Source organism: Maniola jurtina, chromosome Z, assembly GCF_905333055.1.
Source record: "Maniola jurtina chromosome Z, ilManJurt1.1, whole genome shotgun sequence".
Classification (NCBI taxonomy): domain Eukaryota; kingdom Metazoa; phylum Arthropoda; class Insecta; order Lepidoptera; family Nymphalidae; genus Maniola; species Maniola jurtina.
In genome coordinates this window covers 14873102-14897999 of record NC_060058.1, presented here as the reverse complement: position 1 = coordinate 14897999, position 24898 = coordinate 14873102, and the positions used below count along the sequence as shown (strand labels likewise).

The window sequence follows — 24898 nt, the reverse complement described above, 5'->3', positions numbered from 1 at the left end:
CGTACGCTGCCACAGTTTCGAAGTCCATCGCGTTGCAAAGGCAAGCGACCTAGTGCGGCGGCGTCGCAATTAATTGCGCGAGTAGAGCAGTGTGTGGACGGGGGGTAAGACGTCAGAGTGGGGCAGTAGCGAATAAATCGTATCGTTTGGTTGCAGGGGTAATGCTGAAGGCGCTAACGTCTTTTTTCACTAACATTAAGGAAGCCGATAATGAGGAATCCTGTAGCGAGGACTGACGCCCGTCAGCTTCAGTTATTTTATATATTAATTATTATAATTTTTTAATGAATAATGAATTATTTCATATTTTAATTATTATTATTATTCAATTGTAAATGGATTATTTAAAGTTTTAAAATATTTCTAGTCATTTTATAAAAGCGAAACAGTTAACAGACTAATCACCCAATCGAAGCTGACATCCTTATTCCATTATAGATGTATAAAATAAATTTGACACCTAACCTATTTTTGTTAGTTGTTTGGGAATGACCAGGGATCGAAAGGAACTAAATGAAATAAATACTATTGGGTTGATGACATGAGGTTGATGTCTTGTCTTGATGATTGTAAATGAAACTAGCTGGTTCGCTTTTATAAGACAACTAAAAAAATCAATATGTTTGTAATATTGACTTACTATACAAGCAAGACTACTTGCCAGCTCTGACTGTCAGACATACTCTCAGCGCGTATTTTTTGTTTTTATGTAAAGAACGCTAACTGACGATTAATTGCATGACTTCATTTTAATTGCATGACTTTATCTTTTTATAACTTGTAACGCTGAGCGCAATGTAGTCTTGTTAGTTGTCAAAATGTTTGTAATATTGACTTACTATACAAGCAAGACTACTTGCCAGCTCTGACTGTCAGACATACTCTCAACGCGTATTTTTTGTTTTTATGTAAAGAACGCTAACTGACGATTAATTGCATGACTTCATTTTAATTGCATGACTTTATCTTTTTATAACTTGTAACGCTGAGCGCAATGTAGTCTTGTTAGTTGTCAAAATGTTTGTAATATTGACTTACTATACAAGCAAGACTACTTGCCAGCTCTGACTGTCAGACATACTCTCAACGCGTATTTTTTGTTTTTATGTAAAGAACGCTAACTGACGATTAATTGCATGACTTCATTTTAATTGCATGACTTTATCTTTTTATAACTTGTAACGCTGAGCGCAATGTAGTCTTGTTAGTACAGTTGTAACTTGTTATGTACCCACAATCTGGTAAATAAAATATTTATTATTATTATTATTAATAATGGCTAAATGAAATTCCAAAATAATTTTATTTTGTCGTTGTCGACACATAATATTTTAATTTTATATGTTTAAATTTTATGTCGTGTATTGTCGTGTATTCAATAGATAAATTAGTTTAGGTTTCAGCCGTAGCTTGAACCAAGTGTGAGATTACCCTTTCAATATCCGTCCGCTGCCCAACCAAGGCTGCCGCGTGCTGCCTGGCTAGGCATTCCGACGGATATTGGAAGGGTAATCAATCTCACATGTGGTTCAAGCGTAGGCTCGAACACCTAAATGTGAATTTTTAGTCGTCTTACAGAAGCAAATCACTTAGTATCCAATGTCCTACTATCTATTTGTACTTAAAAAATAAAATAACATTTCAATAACAAAAATGTTAATTCGGTTCATTGAGAAACACCATATAGCAAAAGTAAAAGCATGTCAGTTGCAAGTTGTTTGATCTCGGTCGATCATTTCAATTTTTGTCAAATAGCTACTGTAAGACGACTAAACAGTCACTTGTATATAAATTCATGTATTTTAACATTTTTTTTAAATGTATGTATAATTCAGAAATTAGAAATATATTTTAAACATTATTTTAAAAATTTATTTTTAATTTTATGATGATAAAAAATTATTTCTATATTTTAATTATTATTTGAATTTTACAATTTGAAAACTAATTGAACATTTATGTTTTAGTTTAAATAAAATTATATAAAGAAATATAATCTTTATTTATTGTATACCTTTTATTATTACGACCCTTCTCTGTTCCCAATCCCCGGCATACCATCAAATATCGCGTTTACTTGAAGCCTCATTCTTTGACCTAATAGATCAAGTCCCAGAACTGCTAGATCATACTTATTTTCTGAGAAACAAAATGTGTGGGATAGTGTTAATTTGCACTATAATAATATACGTATATCGGCTAACTTTTTATATATCAACTGCTAAAGGTACCTATTTACGAACATAAAGGCGCATTTTCATTAGGCGACATGTCGCAGATACTTGTCGCTCGACATTCACGTAGTTGTCTCTGTAAAAGTTGTGGGACAATGTCCCGCGACATATAACTCGTTCTCATTGGCCAGTCGTGATCAGTATGTCGCCCGAGGAAGTAGTGCTGTTCAGTGCAGTGGAACACAAAGCGACACACGTTCTCACCACTCAAAGCCTGTCCGGCGATTGTCGAGGGACACGAAGGTCGCGCGCGTCGACGCTCGCAGACCATCGACTAGCGACAAGTTGCGCGACACGTAAATGTCCCAAGCGACGTCGGACGACGTCGGGCGACATCGCGCGGGACACGTGAATTTCGTGTCGAGCGACAGAGTCGCGCAACAAATGTCCCCTAATGAAAATGCGGCTTTACTCACTTTCTTAGTCGTAAGTGCCGATTTTTATGTTGGTATGTTTTACAGAATATTGTTAATAATCATCTCCCATCCGCTGTATAATTTCCGCCAGACGCTTTAATTAAGGTGCCCACGCACTCGAACTGCCGCGACGCGCGTACGTCACTGCCGCGTGGCGCGGCTGGAGAGAATATCATGCGGGGCGCTGACGCGACGCGCAGTTCAGCTGCAGTTCAGTTCAAGTGCGTGGGCACCGTTATAGCTCGCAAAAAACATTTTAAATTAAATTTTAATTAAAAATCTGGGTTGTAATTATTTACATGTTATGTAATTTATACGCAAGAAATATACTTGTCGCAGAGAAATTGCAACTCCCTTAGGGATATGGCTAGCGCCCGGGAGATGTTAAAACGACTAGACTATTTCACTAAACCAATCTAGTGATATCGTAGAACTACTGATACCTAAAAGTATTTTAAGTACATATTATATTTAGCAGATGATATCTTTAAATTGGCCCGCAATACAAGTTAGCAAATTTCTAGAATACAGATACGTATACAAGCTTTTAATTCATCTACGAATATAAGTTAGCCCTTGACTGTAATCTTACCTGGGGGTAAGTGAGTATGGCAGTTTTGTAGGCAGCATCGTAGGGAACGCTAAATCGCTTGGCGGCACGGCATTGCCGGTAGGGTGGTAGCCACGGCTGAAGCCTCCCACCAGACCAGACCAGAGGCAATTTAGAAATTATAAAATGCCAAACTTCCCCTGCCGGGAATCGAACCCGGGAGCTCCCACTAATAAGATCATTGTGCTAGGGAGGTCGTCAAAATATGCGTACGGTAGAGGTAGGCGTACACTACTCGGTCTATCCCATACCTTTTACTCATTTTCTCAGAAAATGAACGTTTGGCGACACTGGGATCTAGGACCATTGGATCTAGTCTAGTGTTGGTTCTTCAGTCAAAGTTTCATTTCAGAACCAAAGTAGGTAAATGCCACCGATACCAACAGTAACTACTGCGCCTCTACGCGCCAGATCCAAAGAATCGTTCAGGTGCGTCCAAATCGCGCTTGAATTTGTACACTTGGATTTCAGTTTTCAAAAATCCAACGTGAAACGAGGATTTTTCAAATATAAATACACAAATGTTACGTAGCTTTAAAAATATAAAATACTTATAAATATATCGTTTCGCGCGGGATTTTTAAAAACCATGAATTTTGAACTACATAGGTATGCAAATTGGAGCATCCTGATGCTGAGATCTATAAAACATACTTTGACTTTGGTCAGACTTAAATTTCCAGTTAAAGTAAGACTAAAGTTGCCTTCAAACTACGGAAATATATAAATATCGCTCACCCTACTTTTAAATGTCACTGTTCACACTTAGGTGTGCGTATCGATATAATAGATATGGGTGAGCGATATTTATATATTATATTATTATATTTCCGTAGTTTGAAGGCAACTTTAGTGTCTTCATTCTGAGCAAAGTTAAGGTGTTACGAGTAGGTATATATATCTCAATCTGATATAACATGGATATAACGCTGTTTCGTTATAACAGCGACTTAAGAGGGCTCTCTCCGTCACTCGTTTCATACAATCGTAGTTCCAATTTCATTTGAATATTAAGCAACCAAAGTCCATGAAATTTTGCATACATATTCTAGAAACTAATATCTGTGTCTGTGGTTTTCCAGATTTCTGTTAATATATTCGGCTTCAAAGTGACGCGGTCTTAAAAATTCACTCATTCAATCTTTGAGCCCCTGTAATTTTAAAACTACATATTTTTAGAAAAATCTAAAACACCACAGACACAGATATTAGTTTCTAGAATATGTCTGCAAAATTTCATGGACTTTGGTTGCATAATACTCAAATGAAATTGGAACTACGATTGTATGAAACGAGTGACGGAGAGAGCCCTGTTAAGTTTGAGCAAAGTCAAAGTGTGCTCTGTAGATGTCAATCTGAGAGAGATTGTCTGTAATGTTCTCAAAGTCGTTTGAAGTCTTACTATGCGCACTTGGCCAAACCCTTCTCATTTTGAGAGGAGACCCGAGTTTAATGAGCCGAAGATGGGTTGATGCTGATAAAACTATGCATTGGAGCCTCCGAATTGAAAGTAAGTAACGCAAATTTTTCTCAGTTATATATTTTAATAAAATCATGCTTTGTAAAGTTTAATACTGAAAGCAATTTCATATAGGGCCATTATATCTGCGAATTCTTCGGTCAGCTTGTTGACCTCTTTTTTCCAATACTGGCGCTTAGATTCCTCATCTTGAATTTGTATTTTAATTTGCTTCAACTCTGTAGAAAATAATTATCAAAATATTATAATGTCTTCTTTTAATAGTATCTATTAAAAAAAAAAGATAAAGAATTTCAATAAATAAGTACGTAGGTCATAAATAGGTAATTAAAAAAAATTTACCACACATATTCAAACTTTACAGGAGATCAAAGGACTTGCGCTATAAAATGCTTCCTAATGAACTGAATTAACATTTTTTATAAGCCATAAGAAAAAAAATTACAGACAATTAATTTTTTTTAAATTCTTATGGCTTGTTGTGTCTTGTAATTTATATTTTATGTTTTATGATTGAATTATTTTATTTATGACGTTCAAAAAGTGTACATTTGTACCTACTTTGAATAAAACATTTGAATTTGAATTTGAATTTGTGAATTTTGGGTAAGTAGGTACACATTGATTTGTTTAGAGAGTCGCTGTTAAAGAATATATTATGCAGTGAATATAGTGATTATTGATTAGTCATCATCATCATTATCAAGTGACAGACGTTCGCTGCTGGACATAGGTCTCTCGTAGGGACTTCAACAGGCCACGGTCTTGCGCTGCCTGAATCCAGCGGCTCCTTGGGGCTCGTTTAATGCCGTCGGTCCCTCTAGCGGTCTCCCAACGTTGCACTTTCCTGTGCGAGGTCCTAGCACCTTGCGATTTTAAATTCTATAATTTTTTGGAACTACGTGGCCTGCCCGTTGCCACTTTAGCTAGTTACTCTGCCTACGGATCTCCTCATTTCTGATTCAAAAGTAGATAGGTACACACTTTCACAGACTCCGCAAGAGACAATGGTCAGGGCATCATGTACATCGGCAGAGCTCACACGACCCGTGTACATGAATCTGGTCAGTCGCGGCATCAGTTCCAGAATACGACGCATGGGCACTTCCACTGTACGCCATTGCTGGATGCTCAGTGTTACTATGGAGACAAAAACCAATAAGAGCAAGTGCCGACGTCGATTGCTATCCGCGAAGGACAATAACTACACCAATTACTCCTGTAGCTAGTAGATATTATTTACTGGTAAGTTGCTAGGTAATAAATACTACTGTCGCCCAGCCGTTCATCAAGTATGTAATGTACCTATGTAATGTATTATGTGGTGCAGTTCTATTGGAACGGACAAAAAATTATGTCGAGCAAGGCCCTAGGAATTGATTTCGGGGAGGGTGCTCTATAGGAAAAAACTTTTACTCGACTTGAGGCGTATCTGGCTGGTGAATTTTATCTTTCAATTTGGCAGTTAGTTATAAATTCAACAGCGACCAGGAGCGCGAAATTTTTTGGTTTTAATACAGAAAATATTTTAAACGGAAGGGAAACGAGCTCAGTTTAATAGGTACAATAAGATACTTATACCTACATAGTTACAAAAAAATTGTAAAATAATGAACTTAAAACCAAATTAAAAGGTTCAGTTTTTGACTAGACATTTGAGAATTTCACTTTGTCTGCTATATATATTCTGTTTCAGTAGAGTAGGGGTAGGAAGGAGGTTTTGAACCACAAAGTACGGGTGTATGTACAGCTCCGTCTTTAGACTCATGTATCGTTTGCTACACTATTCATCGCATAGTCGTCACAACTTCAAAACGAGCTAGACGTTTGGCGCCTCCTATACGAGAAGGACTCACCAAGCGTGTCAGCATATCGACAGCCAAGATGACGTATGAAACAGCTGAGATCAGAATCTTGTCGCTGAGAGATATTCAAATCAATGCCAAGTTGCAGGTGTGACTCGCGCAGTGGGATGCTGGGCGTCAAAAAACGCCGGACATTATCGTAATCTTGGATGCGATCTGTTGTGGTGAAATATTACTTGAATATAGGTAGGTAACCTACTGCTAGTGATAGTCTAGTAAGCGGTAATAATAATTTAGATAAGACGTCGGCCTTCTGTTCGGGACGTTGCGTCGGAGGTTCGATCACAGACACTAATTGTAATTTATCGGAATTATGTGCGTTCATGTAATTATCACTTACTAATAACTAATTATAACGGTGAAGGAAAACATCGTGAGAAAAACTGCAAACCTGCAAGTCTTCCTGGAAGAAATCTCTATTTAGAGATAAGCATTTCGATTGTAACTTAATTTATTATATCTTTGTAACTACAATTTTGGTACATGAAAATTAAAAATAAATAAATGTTCTCAAGGTTGTGTGAATTCAGCCAATAAGGACTGAATTAGTGTTTTTGGATTTATTCCTTTACTTGTGCTATAAGATCTAACTATCTACCAAATTTCATGATTTTAGGTTAACGGGACGGACCGACAGACAGACAAGGAAGTGTAGATAAGGGTTCCTTTTTTCCTTTTGAGGTCCGTACCTCACCACCACTAAAAATTACTAACAAAAAGCCATGAACAAATACAAATCCGGGCAGGCGATAGCAACGCGGCGCCATGCGGTGTCGGGGATGTTGTGCCCTCCCACGCCGAGCGCTGCGTCAGCCCGCCCAGGGATCTGGTCTTCACGGCAGATCAGCTGAACCATACAAGTACATCGCATTACCAGAGTGAAGTAAAGTGAGGAAACTCTGTCGGTTTTGATCTGTCAAATATTAGGCTCGGGGCAGAGTGAACTCTAGAGTGAGGAAACTCTCCCGGTTTTGATCCTGAATCGACATCTATCAAATATTAGGCTTTGGGTGACGTGAAATCAAAGAAATCTACTCATTTAATGTCTAGCTAGCGTCAAATTAAGGTAACACTGACGCCTGCCAGTGACGTCAAAGCCTCGACGTTTCCTTCCTTCACGGCCTAACTAAGCAACCTACCGACTTGATTTTTGGCATCTATGCCGTTCAACTATCTCTAGATAGTAACATGGGTTAATTTTTATCCTGGAAAATCAAAGAGTTCCCACGGGATTTTAAAAAATTTAAATCCACGCGGACGAGGACGTGGGCTGATGCCCACGCTAGTATTTAATATTTAATGCAATGCACAAATGCGCGCGTCGGTCTTCGTTGAATTTATCACAAATGAGTTCTAAATAATATAAACTAGCTGATGCCCGCGACTTCGTTCGCATGGATGTAGGTTTTTTAAAAATCCCGTGGGAACTCTTTGATTTTCCGGGATAAAAAGTAGCCTATGTGCTAATCCAGGGTATAATCTATATCCATTCTAAATTTCAGCCCAATCCGTCCTGTAGTTTTTGCGTGAAGGAGTAACAAACATACACATACACACACACACACACACACACACACACACACACACACACACACACACACACACACACACACACACACACACACACAAACTTTCGTCTTTATAATATTAGTATGATAGTAGCTAACGACGTGACCCACGTAATTATTCGTAGAGTGCCCAACTAGATTCAACCCGTCTGGGGTCCTTTTTCAAAGGGCCTCTGCTTTATTAGTTATTCTACCTCAGCTCTATTAGTAACCTACCAAAATAACATCAGCGGGGTGATTCGCTAACTGAATAACACTGAATGATAGCCAACGCACTCATTTGACATTGTTTGGTTCTACATTGCTGCTTCAATCAGTGATATTAAAATACTTTTTCATAGAAAACCTCCAATGGATTACAAATAGATGTCAAATGAGCTTGGTGGCTATCATTTGACGCTGAGTTTTCGAATCAGGCTGCAGGAGTCATAAATAAGGTAGAATTTTTGTTGACCTGTAAGCGGAAATGTGGTCTCCGTATGACTGGTAGGAGAGAGAGGAGAGTATAGCCGCTTCCATCCGCTAGGTACGCGTACTCTAGAGCAAGAACACGCAGGTTGCGTAGCTCACCCAGGCACCGGAGGAAACATTGCCGACTGTCCGGCCGAGGAATGTATTGTCCACTACCTAATACAAAAGGAACAATATGATTAATCACAATACATTTTCGCTACTGTGATGTTGCGGGCTGTGGCACGTCTGAAAGTAGCCTTCTTGACACCTTTAGCACAACCGCCGTACTGCGTACGATCAACGATGTGCTAATAAATGATTTTATACCGACTTAGTTTTTAAAAACTGAATAAAACAGTCTACCTGAATGTAGAATATAAAAAAAAATTATATTCTATATACCTAATATATATAATAAAAAAGTATATAATACATATAAATAATATAACTTTTTAGTCTCCGTGGGTAGTTTGGTTAAACAAATAATTTTTATGTTAGGTACTAAAATTCTCACTGAGACAAATCAAGCCAGCCTTTGAGGAGTCCGAGGATTCCTCTCACTATTATACCATCATCAGCTCGATGGTGGGTACCATACTGTTCAGAGTTGCAAATTGCTTTTTTGTAATTATTAAACCTACAAGCTTGTAATTAAATTAAAATACCTAAAGTTTGCAAAAAAACTTCGAGTTTTGCGAGTGGATTCTTTTACTTAATCTACTAAATAAAATAGTAAAAACTTTAGAGAATTTATTGAAATCTATATAAGTTAAACACCCAGTACGAAACATTTCAGGTATGCTTTAATTATTCGTAGCATTGTCTTCAGTACTAGCCGTACCCGTACTTATTTCAGAGCCATGGGCATGGGATAAAATTGTAGTTGCAGTAGAGTTTTCAACGGTCCTATACTGAAAGTTGGGCAGATTTCTTCTCGCTTCGTCCACGGTCTCTCTCATTCGATTAGCTCCCACAGGTTGAGATGTCATCGTCTCCTCGCGGCACACTTGCACCAGCTCCGTCATTTCTTGCTCGTCCATTGGTGTGATAGCCGAAGAAGATTTCTCGATGTGATGTTTCAGTTCGTTTTCGATGCGTAGCAGTTTCTCTTTGTTGGAATTTGTGCGCCAGGGTCTTTTTGGATCGACGGCATTGAGATTTAGATCAATTGCTTTTTTTACACTAAAACAAAGGAGAAATACGTATTAGTAAATACGTAGTAGTAGCACAGTGATTATTTTCTCTTTTGTTAAGTAAGTAATGTGCGCACTCAATCGTACGAGCACTATTCATACGTTTACGTACGGTAACTACAAATTCGCATCCAAAGTACGGTTAACCTAAAATTTTAATTTGGAGTAAATAAATCATTGATTGATTGATTAGTTGCATTCTGATTACATCCACAGTGATTCCAGAACAGTTTTTCTGCAAGAAGTGTCCAAAGACACTAGTCACTAGTACAAAGGCATAGTCGCACCGTTTGCTCTCCTTCAGAAGTTCCTTTAGCTTCCTCTCGTTGACCTCCAGTAGTTCTTTATCAGGCACGTAAGGATTCTCATAGTTAACAGCTTCCATTTCCTCAATAGTTATATCACCGTCGAATTTCTTATGAAACTCTCTAACCAAATCGTTGCATCGTTCGGACAATTTCACTTCCGGTACTTCCAGTCCTTGTAATAATTTCGCTATTTTACATTTATCTTCATCAGTGGCCATATTTACAGAATAGCTTATTAGTAAAAAGGTAAAAAGAGTAGAGACTCTTTGACAGCTAAGTATTGACAGATTGACAGGATAAATAAGGGTAGCCAAGCAACAACACTTCTTTGATGCTTTGATGTTAGTGAAAAAAATCACAATGGTAACCAGTAAGTAACCAGACTACAAAGTAGGTTCTTTTAGCTTTTTGTTACCTAGGTTACAAGTTACAATATATTGAAGCCTACATTCATAAAGTGGACTTAATTCTATAAAATAAGTAATACTAAAGTTTTGAAATAAACATTGGTCGTCTAAGTTGGATGCTTATTTTAATAAAGTACTTACTTGCCCTGTATAGTGTAGCTATATTGTATAAGTTTAATAAATATATATAATAAAATACCTATGTGTTGTATATCGTAATTTTATTTTCCCTGACGCAATCCAAGCGTCTCAATATATCGTCGTATCCTACGAATAACACAACGATTGGAGTGGCGTCTTTTTATTTTATTGCCTAGAAATGCGTTTGATTATTATAAGCCACCAACAAAAATATCCGACGTAAACAGCCACTACGGCCACAGTCTCCGACTTTTAACCGCCAATCAGGCACCATGGACTTTATGATTGCATACAATATGCTCATAGTAAGTATTCAAATAAATACAGTAATGCTCTTCTTGAAAAGTAGGCCTTTTGTAAGTGTCGTTATTCGTAGGATAAGACGATATACCTACATACCTACTTGCAGTACCTAATATATGTACTCTTCCAGTATGCATGTAAGTATGCAAACGTACCGGTGATATAGCTATAGTTGATAAGAATAGGGTTCTCATTGGGCAGCACGAACCGCCACAGGAACAAATATTTCAACGTTTGCGCGACGAAGCAGGCCAGCGTTTCAAGGAGCTGTATGCCTTCCAATCGCTTACAGCATAGGTTTTCTAACGAGACCAGCTGCAAACTATCCTGAAAACTGTTCAAGCTTTAAGTTTTATTAAGCTTACACTACCTATTTCACCATTTTGCCTAATAATAGAATCGCCAGCTGGTCGATTGCGCAAAAACTGCATGCAATTATTATGATTGCGTCAATTTATGGTATTCTTGTCGCAATAGTTCATCGTAGCCATATAGTGAGCGAGCGTCACCCAATCAAATGACTGCGATGTTGACACTGTATCTGTCATTTTACTGTAATCGAGCCCCCGGAAACGAGTCCGGCAAGTTAAACGTTGGCAAAACCACCAGCGCCAGCTGTACCCGGAATATATACGCCAAGTAGCCCTGTACACATTCGCCAAATGCATCGTATCCTGTTGGGCTTATGGGCTTTTTATGTCTAAAGTCTGAGTTTTTCAGAAAGTCTGCACTCTGATAGTAGGTTGCGATTGATGAAAGTTCGACGATAACGATTATTACAGATGGGTATTTACCTGATAATACTATTAAGTATTTTTAGGAAAGACTTTCGTTTCGAATAGTCCATTCGGTCGATGTTAATCAACTGATCCGATATGATTAGACGGTCCATTTGCGCTTGTTTGACTTCCATTTTCTGGTACATAAGAGTATTGTCTAATGTGTATTATTATTTTCAGGTTACCAATTAGCTGACCACATATATTGTAATACTAGCTGTGCCCGCGACTTCGTTCGCGTAGAATAGTGACTTTTCGGGCAGCATATACTCTGTACGTTAAAAATGTTCGCCGTGATTCTTAAAATTGACATAACTTTTTTATTTATGAACCGATTGACATGAAATAAACACTAAATGTTAAGTGAAGCTTACTACAATATATTAGTAAAAACCGTATCTAAATCGAATAAGCAGTTTCTGATATTAGCGTGCACAAACACACAGACAAACAGACAAACAGACAAAAAAAATAATTACAATTTCGGGTTCGGCATCGATATAATAACAACCCCTGCTACTTTTTTTTTATATATTTCCATTGTACAGACACCACTTTTCTACAATTTTATTATATGTATATATGATTCACTCTCCATCTATTGTAGCTACATTGATGGACTATGTCATGAAAGTGCCGACAACTGCACACAGATTCAGTTCAATAGGAGGAATGATGTGCAAACGCAGGATGACCCAACGGACGAACTCACATACACAAAAACAGGATGTATCCAGAACGCTAGCAAAAAAGCGTATTATTATAGTACCTAAACACAATCTAATGCCAATAACTATCTGCCTTATTTTGTAGTTTTAGTGATTTTGTATTTTTAACCGTATGCACAATGTACAGCGTGCAAAACACGGGTCAATGCCTCACCTACGACTTCGAGTGATCTAACTGATTCTGACTTAACTGTTCATCATCATCATCATCATCTCACTCTACTGGTCGCGGGTCTTCTCTCAGAAAAAGAACGCTGTACGCCATATTACACCATACTGGCTAACTGAGGATTGACAGACTTTAAACACATTTGAGAACATTATATGGAGAACTTTGAGGCATGCAGGTTTCGTCACGACGTTTTAAGCAATGCATCACACTAATATTATAAAGGTGAAAGTTTGTGTGTGTGTGTGTGTGTGTGTGTGTGTGTGTGTGTGTGTGTGTGTGTGTATGTGTGTGTGTCTGTGTGTGTGTATGTTTGTTACTCCTTCACGCAAAAACTACTAGATGGATTGGGCTGAAATTTAGAATGGAGATAGATTATACTCTGGATTAGCACATATAGGCTACTTTTTACGGAAAATCAAAGTGTTCCCACGGGATTTTTAAAAAACTACATCCACGCGAATGAAGTAGCGGGCATCAGCTAGTATTAAATAATTGCTTGGAGCGCATATAACTCCGAAAAGTTAGAAGTGCGTGACCAAGATCGAACCCTGTCTTAACTAGACTATTACCGCTACAACTTTCAGGTGGTAACATTTACCTTCAATGTAAGTTCAACTGATCTATGCAGTTCCCTTATATAAAGAGCAGGTGGAGACTTGAGTGCTGTATTGGCTCTCCACAAATAGCTGCCGAGAAGCGACGGCATACGGAGGTTGGGGTACTGATAAGTGAACAGAACTTGTTCGCAATGCAGATCTCCGAGACAATACCGCTGCACATCATGAATGGACCAATATCGACTGTCAGTTGATCTGAAAATAAAGTACCTACCTATTTTGAGGGTCCCGTATTTTAAAAGGAATAAATTGATTTAAATTATTTGAAAAGTGTTTCATTTTACTCTTGTTTTTACTGAATATATAATAACCGTCCGCGTGAATTTATTGGTTTTTAAAAATCCCATGGGAAATCTTTAATTTTCTGGGGTAAAAAGTTGCTTACGTCAATTTCCAGGACGTAAGCTACCTATGTATCAAATTTCATATAAATCGGTACAACGGATGGGCCTTAAGAATCCCATGGGAACTCTTTGATTTTTCGGGGATAAAAGTAGCCTATGTCCGCTCCCAAGGTAACTCTGTACCTTTCATTAAAATCGGTTAAGCTGCTGGGCCGTGAAAAGCTAACAGACAGACTGAGATACACTTTCGTATTTATAATATTAGTATGGAGTATATATTGCACGTAGTCAGTCGTAGTAACATAGAAAATTAATTTTGATGGTAATATCGATACCACACAGTGACAAAATGACTTACGCGCACAAAAATAATTGACACGCATTTTCAGTTTATTATCGGTCCATAGTTATAATACGTCCATGCCACTGTCCCATTGAACCATAGACTCGCGATGTTTTCATAATTTTTCTAAAGTTACCCGTGCCACTGGATGTTAAACTTCTTTATTTTTAACCTCAGAATCGGAACAATGAAAATCGGAACAATCGGAATTACGATTATAATTCCGACATTAAAATAAAAACTGAGTAAACGTATGTCTTACTCAATTATTGTTCACTAGCATCACATAAGTATGAGTGAAACAAAACATAATTATTAGTTTCTAAGGTTTTTGGAGCATTCTATCAATCTAATGTTTTAGTAGATTATTCAAAATGGAGGTAATGTAATGTCCTACGTCACGGGCGCTGGGATAAAGCGTAGCGAGCGATTTTAGAGTAACTCTCGAGCGGAGCGAGGGTGTTGCATCTAGAATCCTGAGTGTAGCGCGGGGTTTAGGGGCGCCCAAGACAAAGACAGCATACAAGCTCAATACTCTAATTTTTACACCTCGCGAGACATTAAAATCAAAATCCTCATATGCCGTAATAGTTAGTTAATAGTTACCTACCTATCTGTCTTGAATCTGGTAATAGTTTCCAATGTTAAATTACAGCTACTTATCATCGTCGTCCCTCGACATTTTAATTTCAAGTTAAATAAATATTCAATAACACTACAATATAACTATTGGCGTCACTCAGAAAAGCAGGTATTATTTAAATATTTTTATGGAATAATTGGAATGTCCTCTCAAAACCAACACAAAAAACACAGGTTCAATGGTAATAACACAGGTTATCCGAGAGTTTTAATCTAAACAAACTAATGCCAAAATAAATAATTTAATTAGAGCGTGATTGCTATCACAACATCTAATTATCCAGTTCACAATCAAAATACCGAAAATATATGATATCGCCCCGAATCTCAGATGGAGACTAAACTAAAACCTTCAAAACACCCGTATTTATGCAAGTTCAATCTTGTTGGCCTCCTAGCGACAGATTGTATGACATCGAATGAGCCAAATATAGATTTTATCAAACTACCTTCATTAGATAAATTAATAATTTTATAATAGTATTGTTGACAATTCAAATCAACTTTTTAAAAGTAACCTTACATAACGTTTCGCAGATAAGTTTGGGAGGGAATTTCCCTGAATTTTCAAGTCTTTAATTACTATATGGAACCATGTTTCTGGCAAGTAACGCCATCACTCATCTAAGCTAGATAAAAAAATTAAATCATTCGAGTGAGAGGGATGCCATCATACGTTGAAGTGAGACAGCAATAGCAGCATGACCACTAAAAGCTCCTTGTAAGGTTACATTACATCCCTTAAGACGTAATAGATTTTAGTACATTACATCCCTTAAGACGTAATGAATTTCAGTACAACGTTACAACCCGGCTAAGTCATAGTGTTATGACGTACTTTACCTTTACCTCCACTTGACCGTAAATTGCTACTTTACTAAAGAAAGGATTTCACTATAGAGGATTGTAATCGGGTCTTTACTGGCCGCACTCCAACAATTTCCAAGAGGACTGTAATGGAAATTGCTGGACAGTTTCATACTGATGACGAGGTCAATCGAAGGATTGTAGTTAGTTAGGTTGTATTTTTGAGTTTTGTTTTCTTTTATTTATTTATTTTTAATATTTATTTTTGCTTTTTTTCTTTATTTTTTATAAGGTATTATTTTTTAAGTTATTTTTAATTTTTAAATAAAAGCGTATGATTTTTCATTCTTTTTTTTAAAAATTATTAATATTTTTTACGGTTACGGAACCCTCAGTGCGTGGGTCTGACTTGCACTTGGTCGGTTTTTTTTTTATAAATTTGCTTTTAGTAAATATTTTTAATTTTGATTTTTTAAATGTTTTTTTTTTTTAATTTTTATATATTAATTTCTATTCACCTTTTTGTTTTTGTTTTTTTTTCAATTTTTATTGATTTTTTAAAATTGTCTTCATTTTTATTATTAATTTGTTTTAACTTTTTTATTTTTTTTTCATTTTTTTTATATAGTATTATTTTTCTGATTTGCTTCTAATATTTTTTGTTTTCACTCATTTTTTTTCATTTTAACTTTTTCTTATTTTACTTTCGAACAAGAGTTTTTTAATTTTTCTACCAATTATTCTGCCAATATTTTTATTTAATTTTAAATTATATTTTATGCTTTTTTTCATAATTTTTCATAAGGTAAAATTAATATATTTTTAAATAAATATGTTTGATTTTTCATTTTTTTTTGTTTCTATTAATATTTTGTTATTTTCATTTATTTATTTATTCTATCTTTTTTTATTTAATTTTTATATGGCAAAATGACTTAAGTTTCTTTCTCAATAAAGATTTATTTATTGATTTATTTTTAATTAAGTTTTTTTTTATTTGTTTTTAAATATATTTTTTGTTTTTCATTTTTTAATAATAATCTTTTTTTGTTTTTCGTTTTGATTATTTAATACCTATTTTGTTTTTAATTTTCTTTTTCGAACAAGATTATCACGTTTGAATTAGTGTGTTTTAGAGGGTGTTGTTAAAGAGTTAAGTTTTTTATTGTTTACCCGCAAATAGAGGTAAAGTACTATACAATTCCCGGCCGAAATAGCAATTACCGACCTCGTTCAGTTTAAAAAGACTCGGCTGGCGTCTATCCTTACAAAATCACTTGAGAGGTATTCGGCTTCGCCTCGGCAATTATTCGCTTTATTTCAGGCCTGGACTGTAATAGGTAGTTACCGATTAGATAACAGGTCCGTAATTGTTGCGCGAGTTTTTTCGTTCAATCAATGTACAATAAATAATCGATAATCATATATAATTAATCAACGTAAAATATAATATCAATCATAGTACAATTCTTTTGTTTTATTCCGAATAAAAATCTTCCGATTTATTCCGATTTTTAGCTGACCAATTTAACGATATTTAATTTTAGACTTTTGTCTGTTTGCAACACTAAGTAGCACCGCCATTGAGTTTAAAACTTTCGAACTTCCATATTGTGATTTTCACGTGCTATTTTTTAAAACTTAGTAAAAACCAAAAATTAATTTTAAAAATGGCAGAAAAGCAAGAAGAAGTTGAGCGACAAAATATTACTCAGATTCTAGAAGACGATGATGAGTTCCCGGAAGGTAAGTTTTATCTAAAGGTCGCTCAGCGCGCTATGGAGCGAGCTATGTTGGGTAACACTCTCAGGGATAAAATCCGGAACGAGGAAATTCGCAGAAGAACAAAAGCGACCGACATAGCTCAAAGGATTAGCAAGCTGAAGTGGCAGGTCATGTCTGTCGCAGAACCGACGGCCACGTGTTCTGGAGTGGAGACCACGTAAGTAAGCGCAGTGTGGGACGACCTCCTGCCCGCTGGAGCGATGACCTGAAGAAGGTGGCGGGGAGCGGGTGGATGAGGAAGGCGGAGGACCGTGTTTGGTGGCGCGCTCGCGCCTATGTCCAGCAGTGGACGCATACAGGCTGATGGATGGATGGATGGAAGTTTTATCATTTCTTTGCATGAAAATCTTGTTGTTTTTACCTCTTACCTAAAATCACATTTTGTTTGTTATCAGAAGCATCAGACACAGAAGCGGGCTCACAGCCTGATGTACAAGAAATCGAGGAAGAAATGTGGGAGTCCGACTGGGAAGTTGACCACGTCGAAGACTCGTTCACCAGGGCGTTAGAGTAAGAATTTTATAATAATAAGATCCCTAAAAGATTTTTACTACTAAAAACGTGATAATAACTAGCTGATTTGCAACCTGTACTAAATAGTTAGACCCGTTAGAGTTTGCATTGAAACGTTTCCCATGATGAGCCAGCATCTCAAAGGCCACCTTTTTGTGGAAAGATTTAACCGCACAGAGGCATACAGGATTTTACAGCATACAGGGTCTGGACCAATCTGCTGTGCCATTGAAATCAAACTTTCTTTTTAATATTGTATGTTGTATGTATATTGTATATTATGTATACCTTACCTACTGTAATGCGACTCTCCGTCCTACAGTTCTATAAGTTCATAAGTGTGGGTTGCCTGGTAGAGATCACTAACAGTGATAAGGTCGCCTTTTGTTTGCGAATATTTCCTGTACTTTACTTTGTGTCATAGTTTTTAAGCAATAAAGTATTTAAAAAAATAAATAAATAAATGTGGACTATGTACCAAATAAATATTGCAATATTATTTTCTTTTTCAGTGAAGAGGTCAAGAAAATCCACGAAGATTCCAAGAAATCCAAAACGATGAAAGAATCCGAAACAAACAAAGAATCCGAAACGAACAAAGAATCCGTAATGAAGAAGGAATCCGAAACGAAGGATAATAAAAAATTACATAATATGTAATATTACCATTAACTTTAAATCAATAAACTAAATTTAAAAAGTAAAATTTCTTTATTTCAGACCTTGACTCTTAAGGTGTTAGTACAATATTTACTTAATAGTATGTTAGTATAACTTAACATAAAAATAATTAAGGATAAAGTTGAAAACTAGTAGTTTAGGCACTACGGTGGAACGGACAGGATCTGGATACAAACATACATACACACATACATACATAGACTGCTAAAATCATAACCCTTCCTTTTGGCTTTGCACAGTCGGGTAAAAATAAAATAAAACCTTAATACTTGCCAGTATGCACTGAGGGACTAAGTATGTATATATCCTACACATATACACACATGTGTATGTATCCAGTGCCTCAGTATAGGGCAGCCTGGCTTTTTTGGATGATGGAGGCAAGGCAGTGGTTCAGTATCAACAAGTGCTGGACAAGAGATTTCTGCATTCATATTATAGCCCCGGATGGTTCGTATCACCCAGCTGAGTGCAAGGCTGACCTCCAATGCATACCACAGTCTTCTTAACCTCTGACTCAGGGCACTGCCAGTCTTTCCTCCAGGTCCAAAAGGACAGTTAAAAATAAGTAACCTATCATTAACCTATATACCAATGTATTACTTTTATACAATACTAAGTGCTGCAATCTTTTCATAGCAGCTTACTTATGTTGCTCTAAGTATTTCTATGGTATTTCTCTCATATGTGTAGTAATTTTCATAAACTGCAGTTTTATTGTAATAAAGAATTAATTTCTTGTAGCACTTGTAGGTTGTATGTAGATTAAAATTGTTGTTGTCACTTGTGACTTGTCAGTCAACTATATATATGTAACTAACAACATCTGTGAGATTTGACATCCTAGCAACAGACAACATAACTACCTTGGACGCAAGGCTTTTGGTGAAGCATTCCATTTGCATTTATAAATCAATAAAATAAAAATAAAAAACATAGTTAATGAAGTTGCATGATAACTCCACTAATAAATTTAATTTTTGATATGTTTTAATTTTTCAGTACAGTACTTTCTCATACTTTATAATTATAATGCTTAAAATCTAATGAGATTAATGGCTATTTCGATGAGATTTCGATAGACATCACACTAATATTATAAAGGAGAAAGTTTGTATGTGTGTGTGTGTGTGTGTGTGTGTGTGTGTGTGTGTGTGTATCTTTGTTACTTCCTTCACGCAAAAACTACTGGACGGATTGGGCTGAAATTTAGAATGGAGATAGATTATACCCTGGATTAGCACATAGGCTACATTTTATCCCGGAAAATCAAACAGTTCCCACGGGAATTTTAAAAAACCTACATCCACTAGTTAGCAATATTTCAAAATTTTTATCATACATGTAAAGTTTTTTTTTCTCATGTCATTAGTCTAAACTAATATTGTATAGAGGAAAGATTTGTTTTTTTGTTTGTTTGTAATCGATAAACTCAAAAACTACTGAACCGATTTCTAAATTCTTTCCCCAGTAGAAAGCTACATTATCAGCGAGTAACATAGGCTATATATTTTTTTGGAGTCGCTTAACAAACATACAAAAAAAAAAACAACATACTGTCGAATTGAGGACCTCCTCCTTTTTTTTAAAGTCCGTTAAACTTAGAAATGAAAAAATCAAATTTAAATTGCCCCTAGAACTCCTACTTACCTACATACAGACCTACCTATAGAGACAGTAAGAGTATTTATACCGGCTTCCCACGGTGCGTGATATTGCGGACCAGTTGGCACCGGCGCAGCATAAGAAGATTATCGTCCGTATGGTATCGCAGACAAGTCGTCGTCCGAGAGTTGTGCGCGGCTGCCCGTGGTCGTTGGCCGCGCGTATTACGCAACCGCAGTATCATGTACCGTGGGAAGCTAGTATTATAACTCCAGATAAGTGTATCGCTTGTGTCTGGGAGTATTGGCGACATATTTTTAAGGATATTGCCTAAAATATACGTAAAAATCAGTTTGGAGAATTTACGTGAGGTAAGTAATGGTTTTATGTACCTTGATTATCAGATACCTGAAAATTGGCCGTCTAAGCAAGCTAGCACGTAGACTAGGCATGCTTTCTTAGTACTTACTAACACTACTCAATCGTACATATTTCCTGTGTCAGAAAATATGTAACCTCTGGTGGTCCTGGGATAAAAGTAATAAGAAAACCAGAAAAGAGCTGATAACTTCCAAACGGCTGAACCGATTTTCTTGGATTATAGCTAAGAACACTCTCGATCAAGCCACCTTTCAAACAAAAAAAACTAAATTAAAATCGGTTCATTAGTTTAGGCGCTACGAGGCCACAGACAGATACACAGATACACAGATACACACGTCAAACTTATAACACCCCTTTTTTTGGGTCGGGGGTTAAAAACGGAACCATCATAGGATCACTTTGTTGTTTGTCTGTCTGTCCGTCTGTCCTGTCTATCAATAAAACCTATAGGATACTCCCCGTTGACCTAAAACCCTGTTTGACAGGTATGTAGGTTTTATAGCACAAGTAAAGAAAAAATCCGAAAACCGTGAATTTGTTGTTAAATCACATAAAGAAAATTTAAATGTGTTCATGAAAAAAAAATTAGTATTTTCAAATTGAGATACCCAACTATACCAAGTGGGGCTATATGAAAGGGCTTTGCCTGTAAAATCTAAAACAGATTTTTATTTATTTTTGTGCATAATAGTGTCCCTCGGTGCGCGAGTCTGACTCGCACTGGGCCGGTTTTTTTGAACTAAACTTCTTGATAAAATATCGGTCAAGTACACGTCGGACTCGCACACGAATGGTCCGTCTGTACCATCGTACAAGAAATCTAAAGCCAGTACACTAATTTATAGCTCCAACAGGAACAGTTGTACAACACTGCAAGTTAATGACGGAAAGCGCCATCTTTATGTAATTCAGTAAACTAATTATTCGATCGTGTCATACTAATTTTTTAATGATGTTAATACAAATTCCTATAAAAACAACCTTAGACAGTTCCAGCGGTAGTTCGAGCTGTGTCGTGTAGATATATCAAAAAAGAAGGATTGCAATTCGCTATCAGTTTGGACTGCTTCAAGATGCCCATTTGTAGAACCTCAGTGTTGCTTGTCTATCATAATAATTTTATTGAACTTATAAATACATTGATTACATACACAGCAAGATTGAGATTCCTACTTTCTGCACTAGGAAATACCTGTATTGCAGAAGGTAGGAATACAAAGGACCTAGGAACAAAGGAATATAGGACCTCAGTACCTCAATACATCGTCATCGACTAGCAACCCATCATCGCTCTCAACGTAGTGCAGCCATATGTGCTGATTCTGAGTCCAATCACCTATCGCTAGTGGGCCGCGACTCGGACAATATTTGCGGGGAGAAAGAGACCATTTTACGTCTTCCAATTGGCCGACAATTTTGATACACGTGCAATCGTCTAAAACAGTTACAAAAAATTAGCATTCAATGGGACCGCCGACATTTAAGTAATTAATTTACAAGTGTAAATTAAAAATTTATAACACCCCCGACGATCCAAAGTATCTGAGTTTTCCAAAACATCATTTTCAAATAAATAATTATGTATTTAGGCAACGTCCATCTTGACAGCTTGACATTTGTCTATTGACATAATATTATGAACCTAACGGTTATCTAACCTTCTTTTCTGCAAGAAAACTAGAAAAGAGCTGATAACTCTTAAACGGCTGAACCAATTTTTTTAGATTATAGCTAAGAACACTCTCGATCAAGCCACCTTTCAAACAAAAAAAACTAAATTAAAATCGGTTCATTCGTTTAGGCGCTACGATGCCACAGACAGATACACAGATACACAGACACACAGATACACACGTCAAACTAATAACACCCCTCTTTTTGGGTCGGGGGTTAAAAACTTAAAACTATAAAACAACAGGGGTATTTTCTTACATTATTGTTTACTAGAGGATGCTCTGCGACTTCGTCCGCGTGGATTTAGATTTTTATAGATCCTGTGGGAACTAATTGATTTTCCGGGGTAAAAAGTTGCCCATTTCAATTACAGGGACGCAAGCTACTTCGGCACCAAATTTCATACAAATCGGTTAAGTGGAAAGTCTTTAGGAATCCCGCGGGAACTCTTTGATTTTTCACGGCATGAATGGTTTCCTAAACACATGATCTCCACTCATCTCCACTTTGGTGGATACCTCGCTTTAATCCATACTAATATTATAAATGCGAAAGTGTGTCTGTCTGTCTGCTACCTTTTCACGGCCCAACAGCTTAACCTTACCTTAAGTTAGCTTACATCCCGGGGAAGCTACATAAGCTACCTTTTATCCGGGAAAATGAAAGAACTCCCACGGGATTCTTAAAGGCCCATCCGTGTAACCAATTTGTATGAAATTTGGTACCGAGGTAGTTTGTGTCCATGTAATTGACATAGGCAACTTTTTATCCCGGAAAATTAATAAACAGTACCCACGGGATCTTTAAAAACCTAAATCCACGCGGACGAAGTCGCGTGCATCCTCTAGTTAGAAATAAATTAGCCCCGAGTCCCCTAGTATCTGGAATGAGTGAGTCGTTAGACATTTGATGAACCTGAAACCGCCCGGATCTATCATAAGACCCTGTTTAATATTTTGTAAGCTAATGTGATTAATTATTTCCATGGGTATTTGCCATTGAGGTATCGAGACCAAATTAATGAGCTCAAACACTTGTAGCTTAGCCCACGGACTTTGCTAGCCCTTTGGAATGAAAAGTCTCTAGGGCTAATAAAGTCCCTCGCTAGGGACTTTATTAGCCCATCGAGGGGGGTTGATAAAATAAGACGATCCTAGAGCTCTAGGATCGTCTTATTTTATCAGAAACGGCATATTTCAACTAACTACATGTGAAAATATCGCTTTTGCAAAATACGTAATAGTTAGTATATATCATCGATGGTATATATTAGTCATAGATATGTAATATTAGTAAAATAGCTAATGCTTGTTGGTTTCTTCTTGAGTTAGAATTATTATTTTATCCAAGCAGTAATAAGTAGTAGTTACCTAGTATTATCTGAAATTATTTACCTCCGCCTTCCATGTGGAAATTTAAACCGTTATTTTTTACTTTGTTAAATTCATAAATGTAAATATGTGATTCGATTTGAATGATGATTGATTGATGGTATCAGGCAGGCGAATCAATGCGTTCATGACATGAACGTATTCTTCGATCATAGATTTATAATACGTCAATGGTCTTATTTATATCTTTATTTATCTATGTATAAAACTATAATCATGAAATTTGGCAGGTAGGTAGGTCTTATAGCACAAATACAGGAATAAATCTGAAAATTTGTGGATACATAATTTAAAAAAAAATTAAAATGTTAAAAAAAATTAAATTTTCAAAGTAGGATAACTATACCAAGTAGGGTATCATATGAAAGGGCTTTACCTGTACATTCTAAAACAGATTTTTACTAATTTTTATGTATTTGTAGTTTTTGATTTATCGTGCAAAATGTTGGAAAAATACCCGAGTACGGAACCCTCAGTGCGCGAGTCTGACTCGCAGTTGGCCGGTTTTTTTTTAAAAAACTATCTAATCTACATGATTCGTACTTCGCAATAGGTTTACTTCTTTATGAGTATCTTTCATACTTATTTTAAAGTGGGTTGAAGGTGAAACATAAGGGAAATCAGGAAATAAAAAGATACAAGCTACTTGGCATTTCAGTATATTTGAAAAAATATACAAAGAATAATTATAATAGGTAATTATTTTCATCTGTACAATTTAAACATTTAAGGATAGCTACTAATAAATGCATTACATAAAAGTGATTACTTAAGAGGGCTCTCTCCGTCACTCGTTTCATACAATCGTAGTTCTAGTAATATCTGTGTCTGTGGTGTTTTAGATTTTTCTAAAAATATGTAGTTTTAAAATTACAGGGGCTCAAAGATTTGTATGAAAATTTTTAAGACCGCGTAACTTTGAAACCGAATATCTTAATAGAAATCTGGAAAACCACAGACATAGATATTAGTTTCTAGAATATGTCTGCAAAATTTCATGGACTTTGGTTGCTTAATATTCAAATGAAATTGGAACTACGTTTATATAGAGCGAGTGACGGAGAGAGCCCTGTTAAGGTGCCCACGCACTCGAACTGAACTGCAGCGGAACTGCGCGTCGCGGCAGCGCCCCGCACGATATTCTCTCCAGCCGCGACGCGCGTACCGTATATCGAGAGAATATCGTGCGGGGCGCTGCCGCGACGCGCAGTTCCGCTGCAGTTCAGTTCGAGTGCGTGGGCACCTTTAAATTATTCTCAAACGTAAATAGGTATGTATAGAATAGATGCCGAAACAGAGAAAACGTAACCCGTAAGTTTAGTAATATCCTTTAAGTCAAATATTAGTATATACAAAGTTAACAAATATTTAGTATATTTATTTAGGTTTTTATCTTGTTTTAAAGTCTCATGCTAAGACTTGGGGCACGACATTTATTTTATATTATGGGTTCAA

At 36.5% G+C, this 24898-nt stretch overlaps 4 protein-coding genes across 17 annotated transcripts in view; 2 read left to right on the top strand and 2 right to left on the bottom strand.

Annotated features, from left to right (window-relative positions):
• LOC123880245 (eukaryotic translation initiation factor 4 gamma 3-like) overlaps nt 1-10568 on the top strand; it is a 68017-nt gene extending 57449 nt beyond the window's left edge. For 11 of the 12 annotated variants that reach the window (XM_045928256.1, XM_045928247.1, XM_045928252.1 and 8 more), the window contains one exon: nt 157-2011. In XM_045928256.1, coding sequence (XP_045784212.1) covers nt 157-236 — 80 coding nt within the window. In that variant the 3' untranslated portion in view covers nt 237-2011. Of the gene's footprint in view, nt 1-156; nt 2012-10554 lie in introns of those variants that run through there. The other variant, XM_045928245.1, reaches the window with a different exon arrangement.
• Nucleotides 1956-19169, top strand: LOC123880281 (26S proteasome complex subunit SEM1-like). Of its 2 annotated transcripts, XM_045928328.1 has the most exons (5): nt 1956-1966; nt 15400-15405; nt 16564-17156; nt 17591-17705; nt 18221-19169. In XM_045928328.1, the coding sequence occupies exons 3-5, from the start codon at nt 17081-17083 to the stop codon at nt 18366-18368; spliced, it is 339 nt and encodes a 112-aa protein (XP_045784284.1). In that variant the 5' UTR covers nt 1956-1966; nt 15400-15405; nt 16564-17080; the 3' UTR covers nt 18369-19169. The 2 variants fall into 2 exon arrangements, with proteins under 2 accessions (XP_045784284.1, XP_045784285.1); XM_045928329.1 differs by lacking the exons at nt 1956-1966; nt 15400-15405 and having other exon boundaries at nt 16516-17156.
• Nucleotides 4791-23549, bottom strand: LOC123880265. 2 transcript variants are annotated; one of them, XM_045928302.1, is made up of 10 exons: nt 23447-23549; nt 21633-21813; nt 13256-13469; nt 11773-11894; nt 11134-11312; nt 8628-8800; nt 7320-7452; nt 6597-6761; nt 5725-5880; nt 4791-4958 (listed from the first exon to the last, which is right to left on the bottom strand). In XM_045928302.1, exons 1-10 carry the CDS (start codon nt 23457-23459, stop codon nt 4813-4815), a joined length of 1482 nt encoding a protein of 493 aa, XP_045784258.1. In that variant the 5' UTR covers nt 23460-23549; the 3' UTR covers nt 4791-4812. The 2 variants fall into 2 exon arrangements, with proteins under 2 accessions (XP_045784258.1, XP_045784259.1); XM_045928303.1 differs by lacking the exon at nt 11773-11894 and having other exon boundaries at nt 11134-11305.
• LOC123880277 lies at nt 9364-10433 on the bottom strand. The gene is made up of 2 exons (XM_045928323.1): nt 10107-10433; nt 9364-9808 (listed from the first exon to the last, which is right to left on the bottom strand). Exons 1-2 carry the CDS (start codon nt 10343-10345, stop codon nt 9430-9432), a joined length of 618 nt encoding a protein of 205 aa, XP_045784279.1. The 5' UTR covers nt 10346-10433; the 3' UTR covers nt 9364-9429.
• Nucleotides 23550-24898: the final 1349 nt, after the last annotated feature.

Coding starts and splice junctions, on each gene's coding strand:
- LOC123880277 (XM_045928323.1), bottom strand. CDS start 10,345: ATGGCCACTGATGAAGATAAATGTAAAATAGCGAAATTATTACAAGGA. Junction 9,809..10,106: donor CTTCTGAAGGAGAGCAAACG/GTGCGACTATGC, acceptor CCTTTGTTTTAG/TGTAAAAAAAGCAATTGATC.
- LOC123880281 (XM_045928328.1), top strand. CDS start 17,081: ATGGCAGAAAAGCAAGAAGAAGTTGAGCGACAAAATATTACTCAGATT. Junction 17,157..17,590: donor CGATGATGAGTTCCCGGAAG/GTAAGTTTTATC, acceptor GTTTGTTATCAG/AAGCATCAGACACAGAAGCG. Junction 17,706..18,220: donor TCGTTCACCAGGGCGTTAGA/GTAAGAATTTTA, acceptor TTTCTTTTTCAG/TGAAGAGGTCAAGAAAATCC.
- LOC123880265 (XM_045928302.1), bottom strand. Junction 7,453..8,627: donor GACCACATTTCCGCTTACAG/GTCAACAAAAAT, acceptor TGTATGGTTCAG/CTGATCTGCCGTGAAGACCA. Junction 6,762..7,319: donor GTATTTGTTCATGGCTTTTT/GTTAGTAATTTT, acceptor TCACCACAACAG/ATCGCATCCAAGATTACGAT.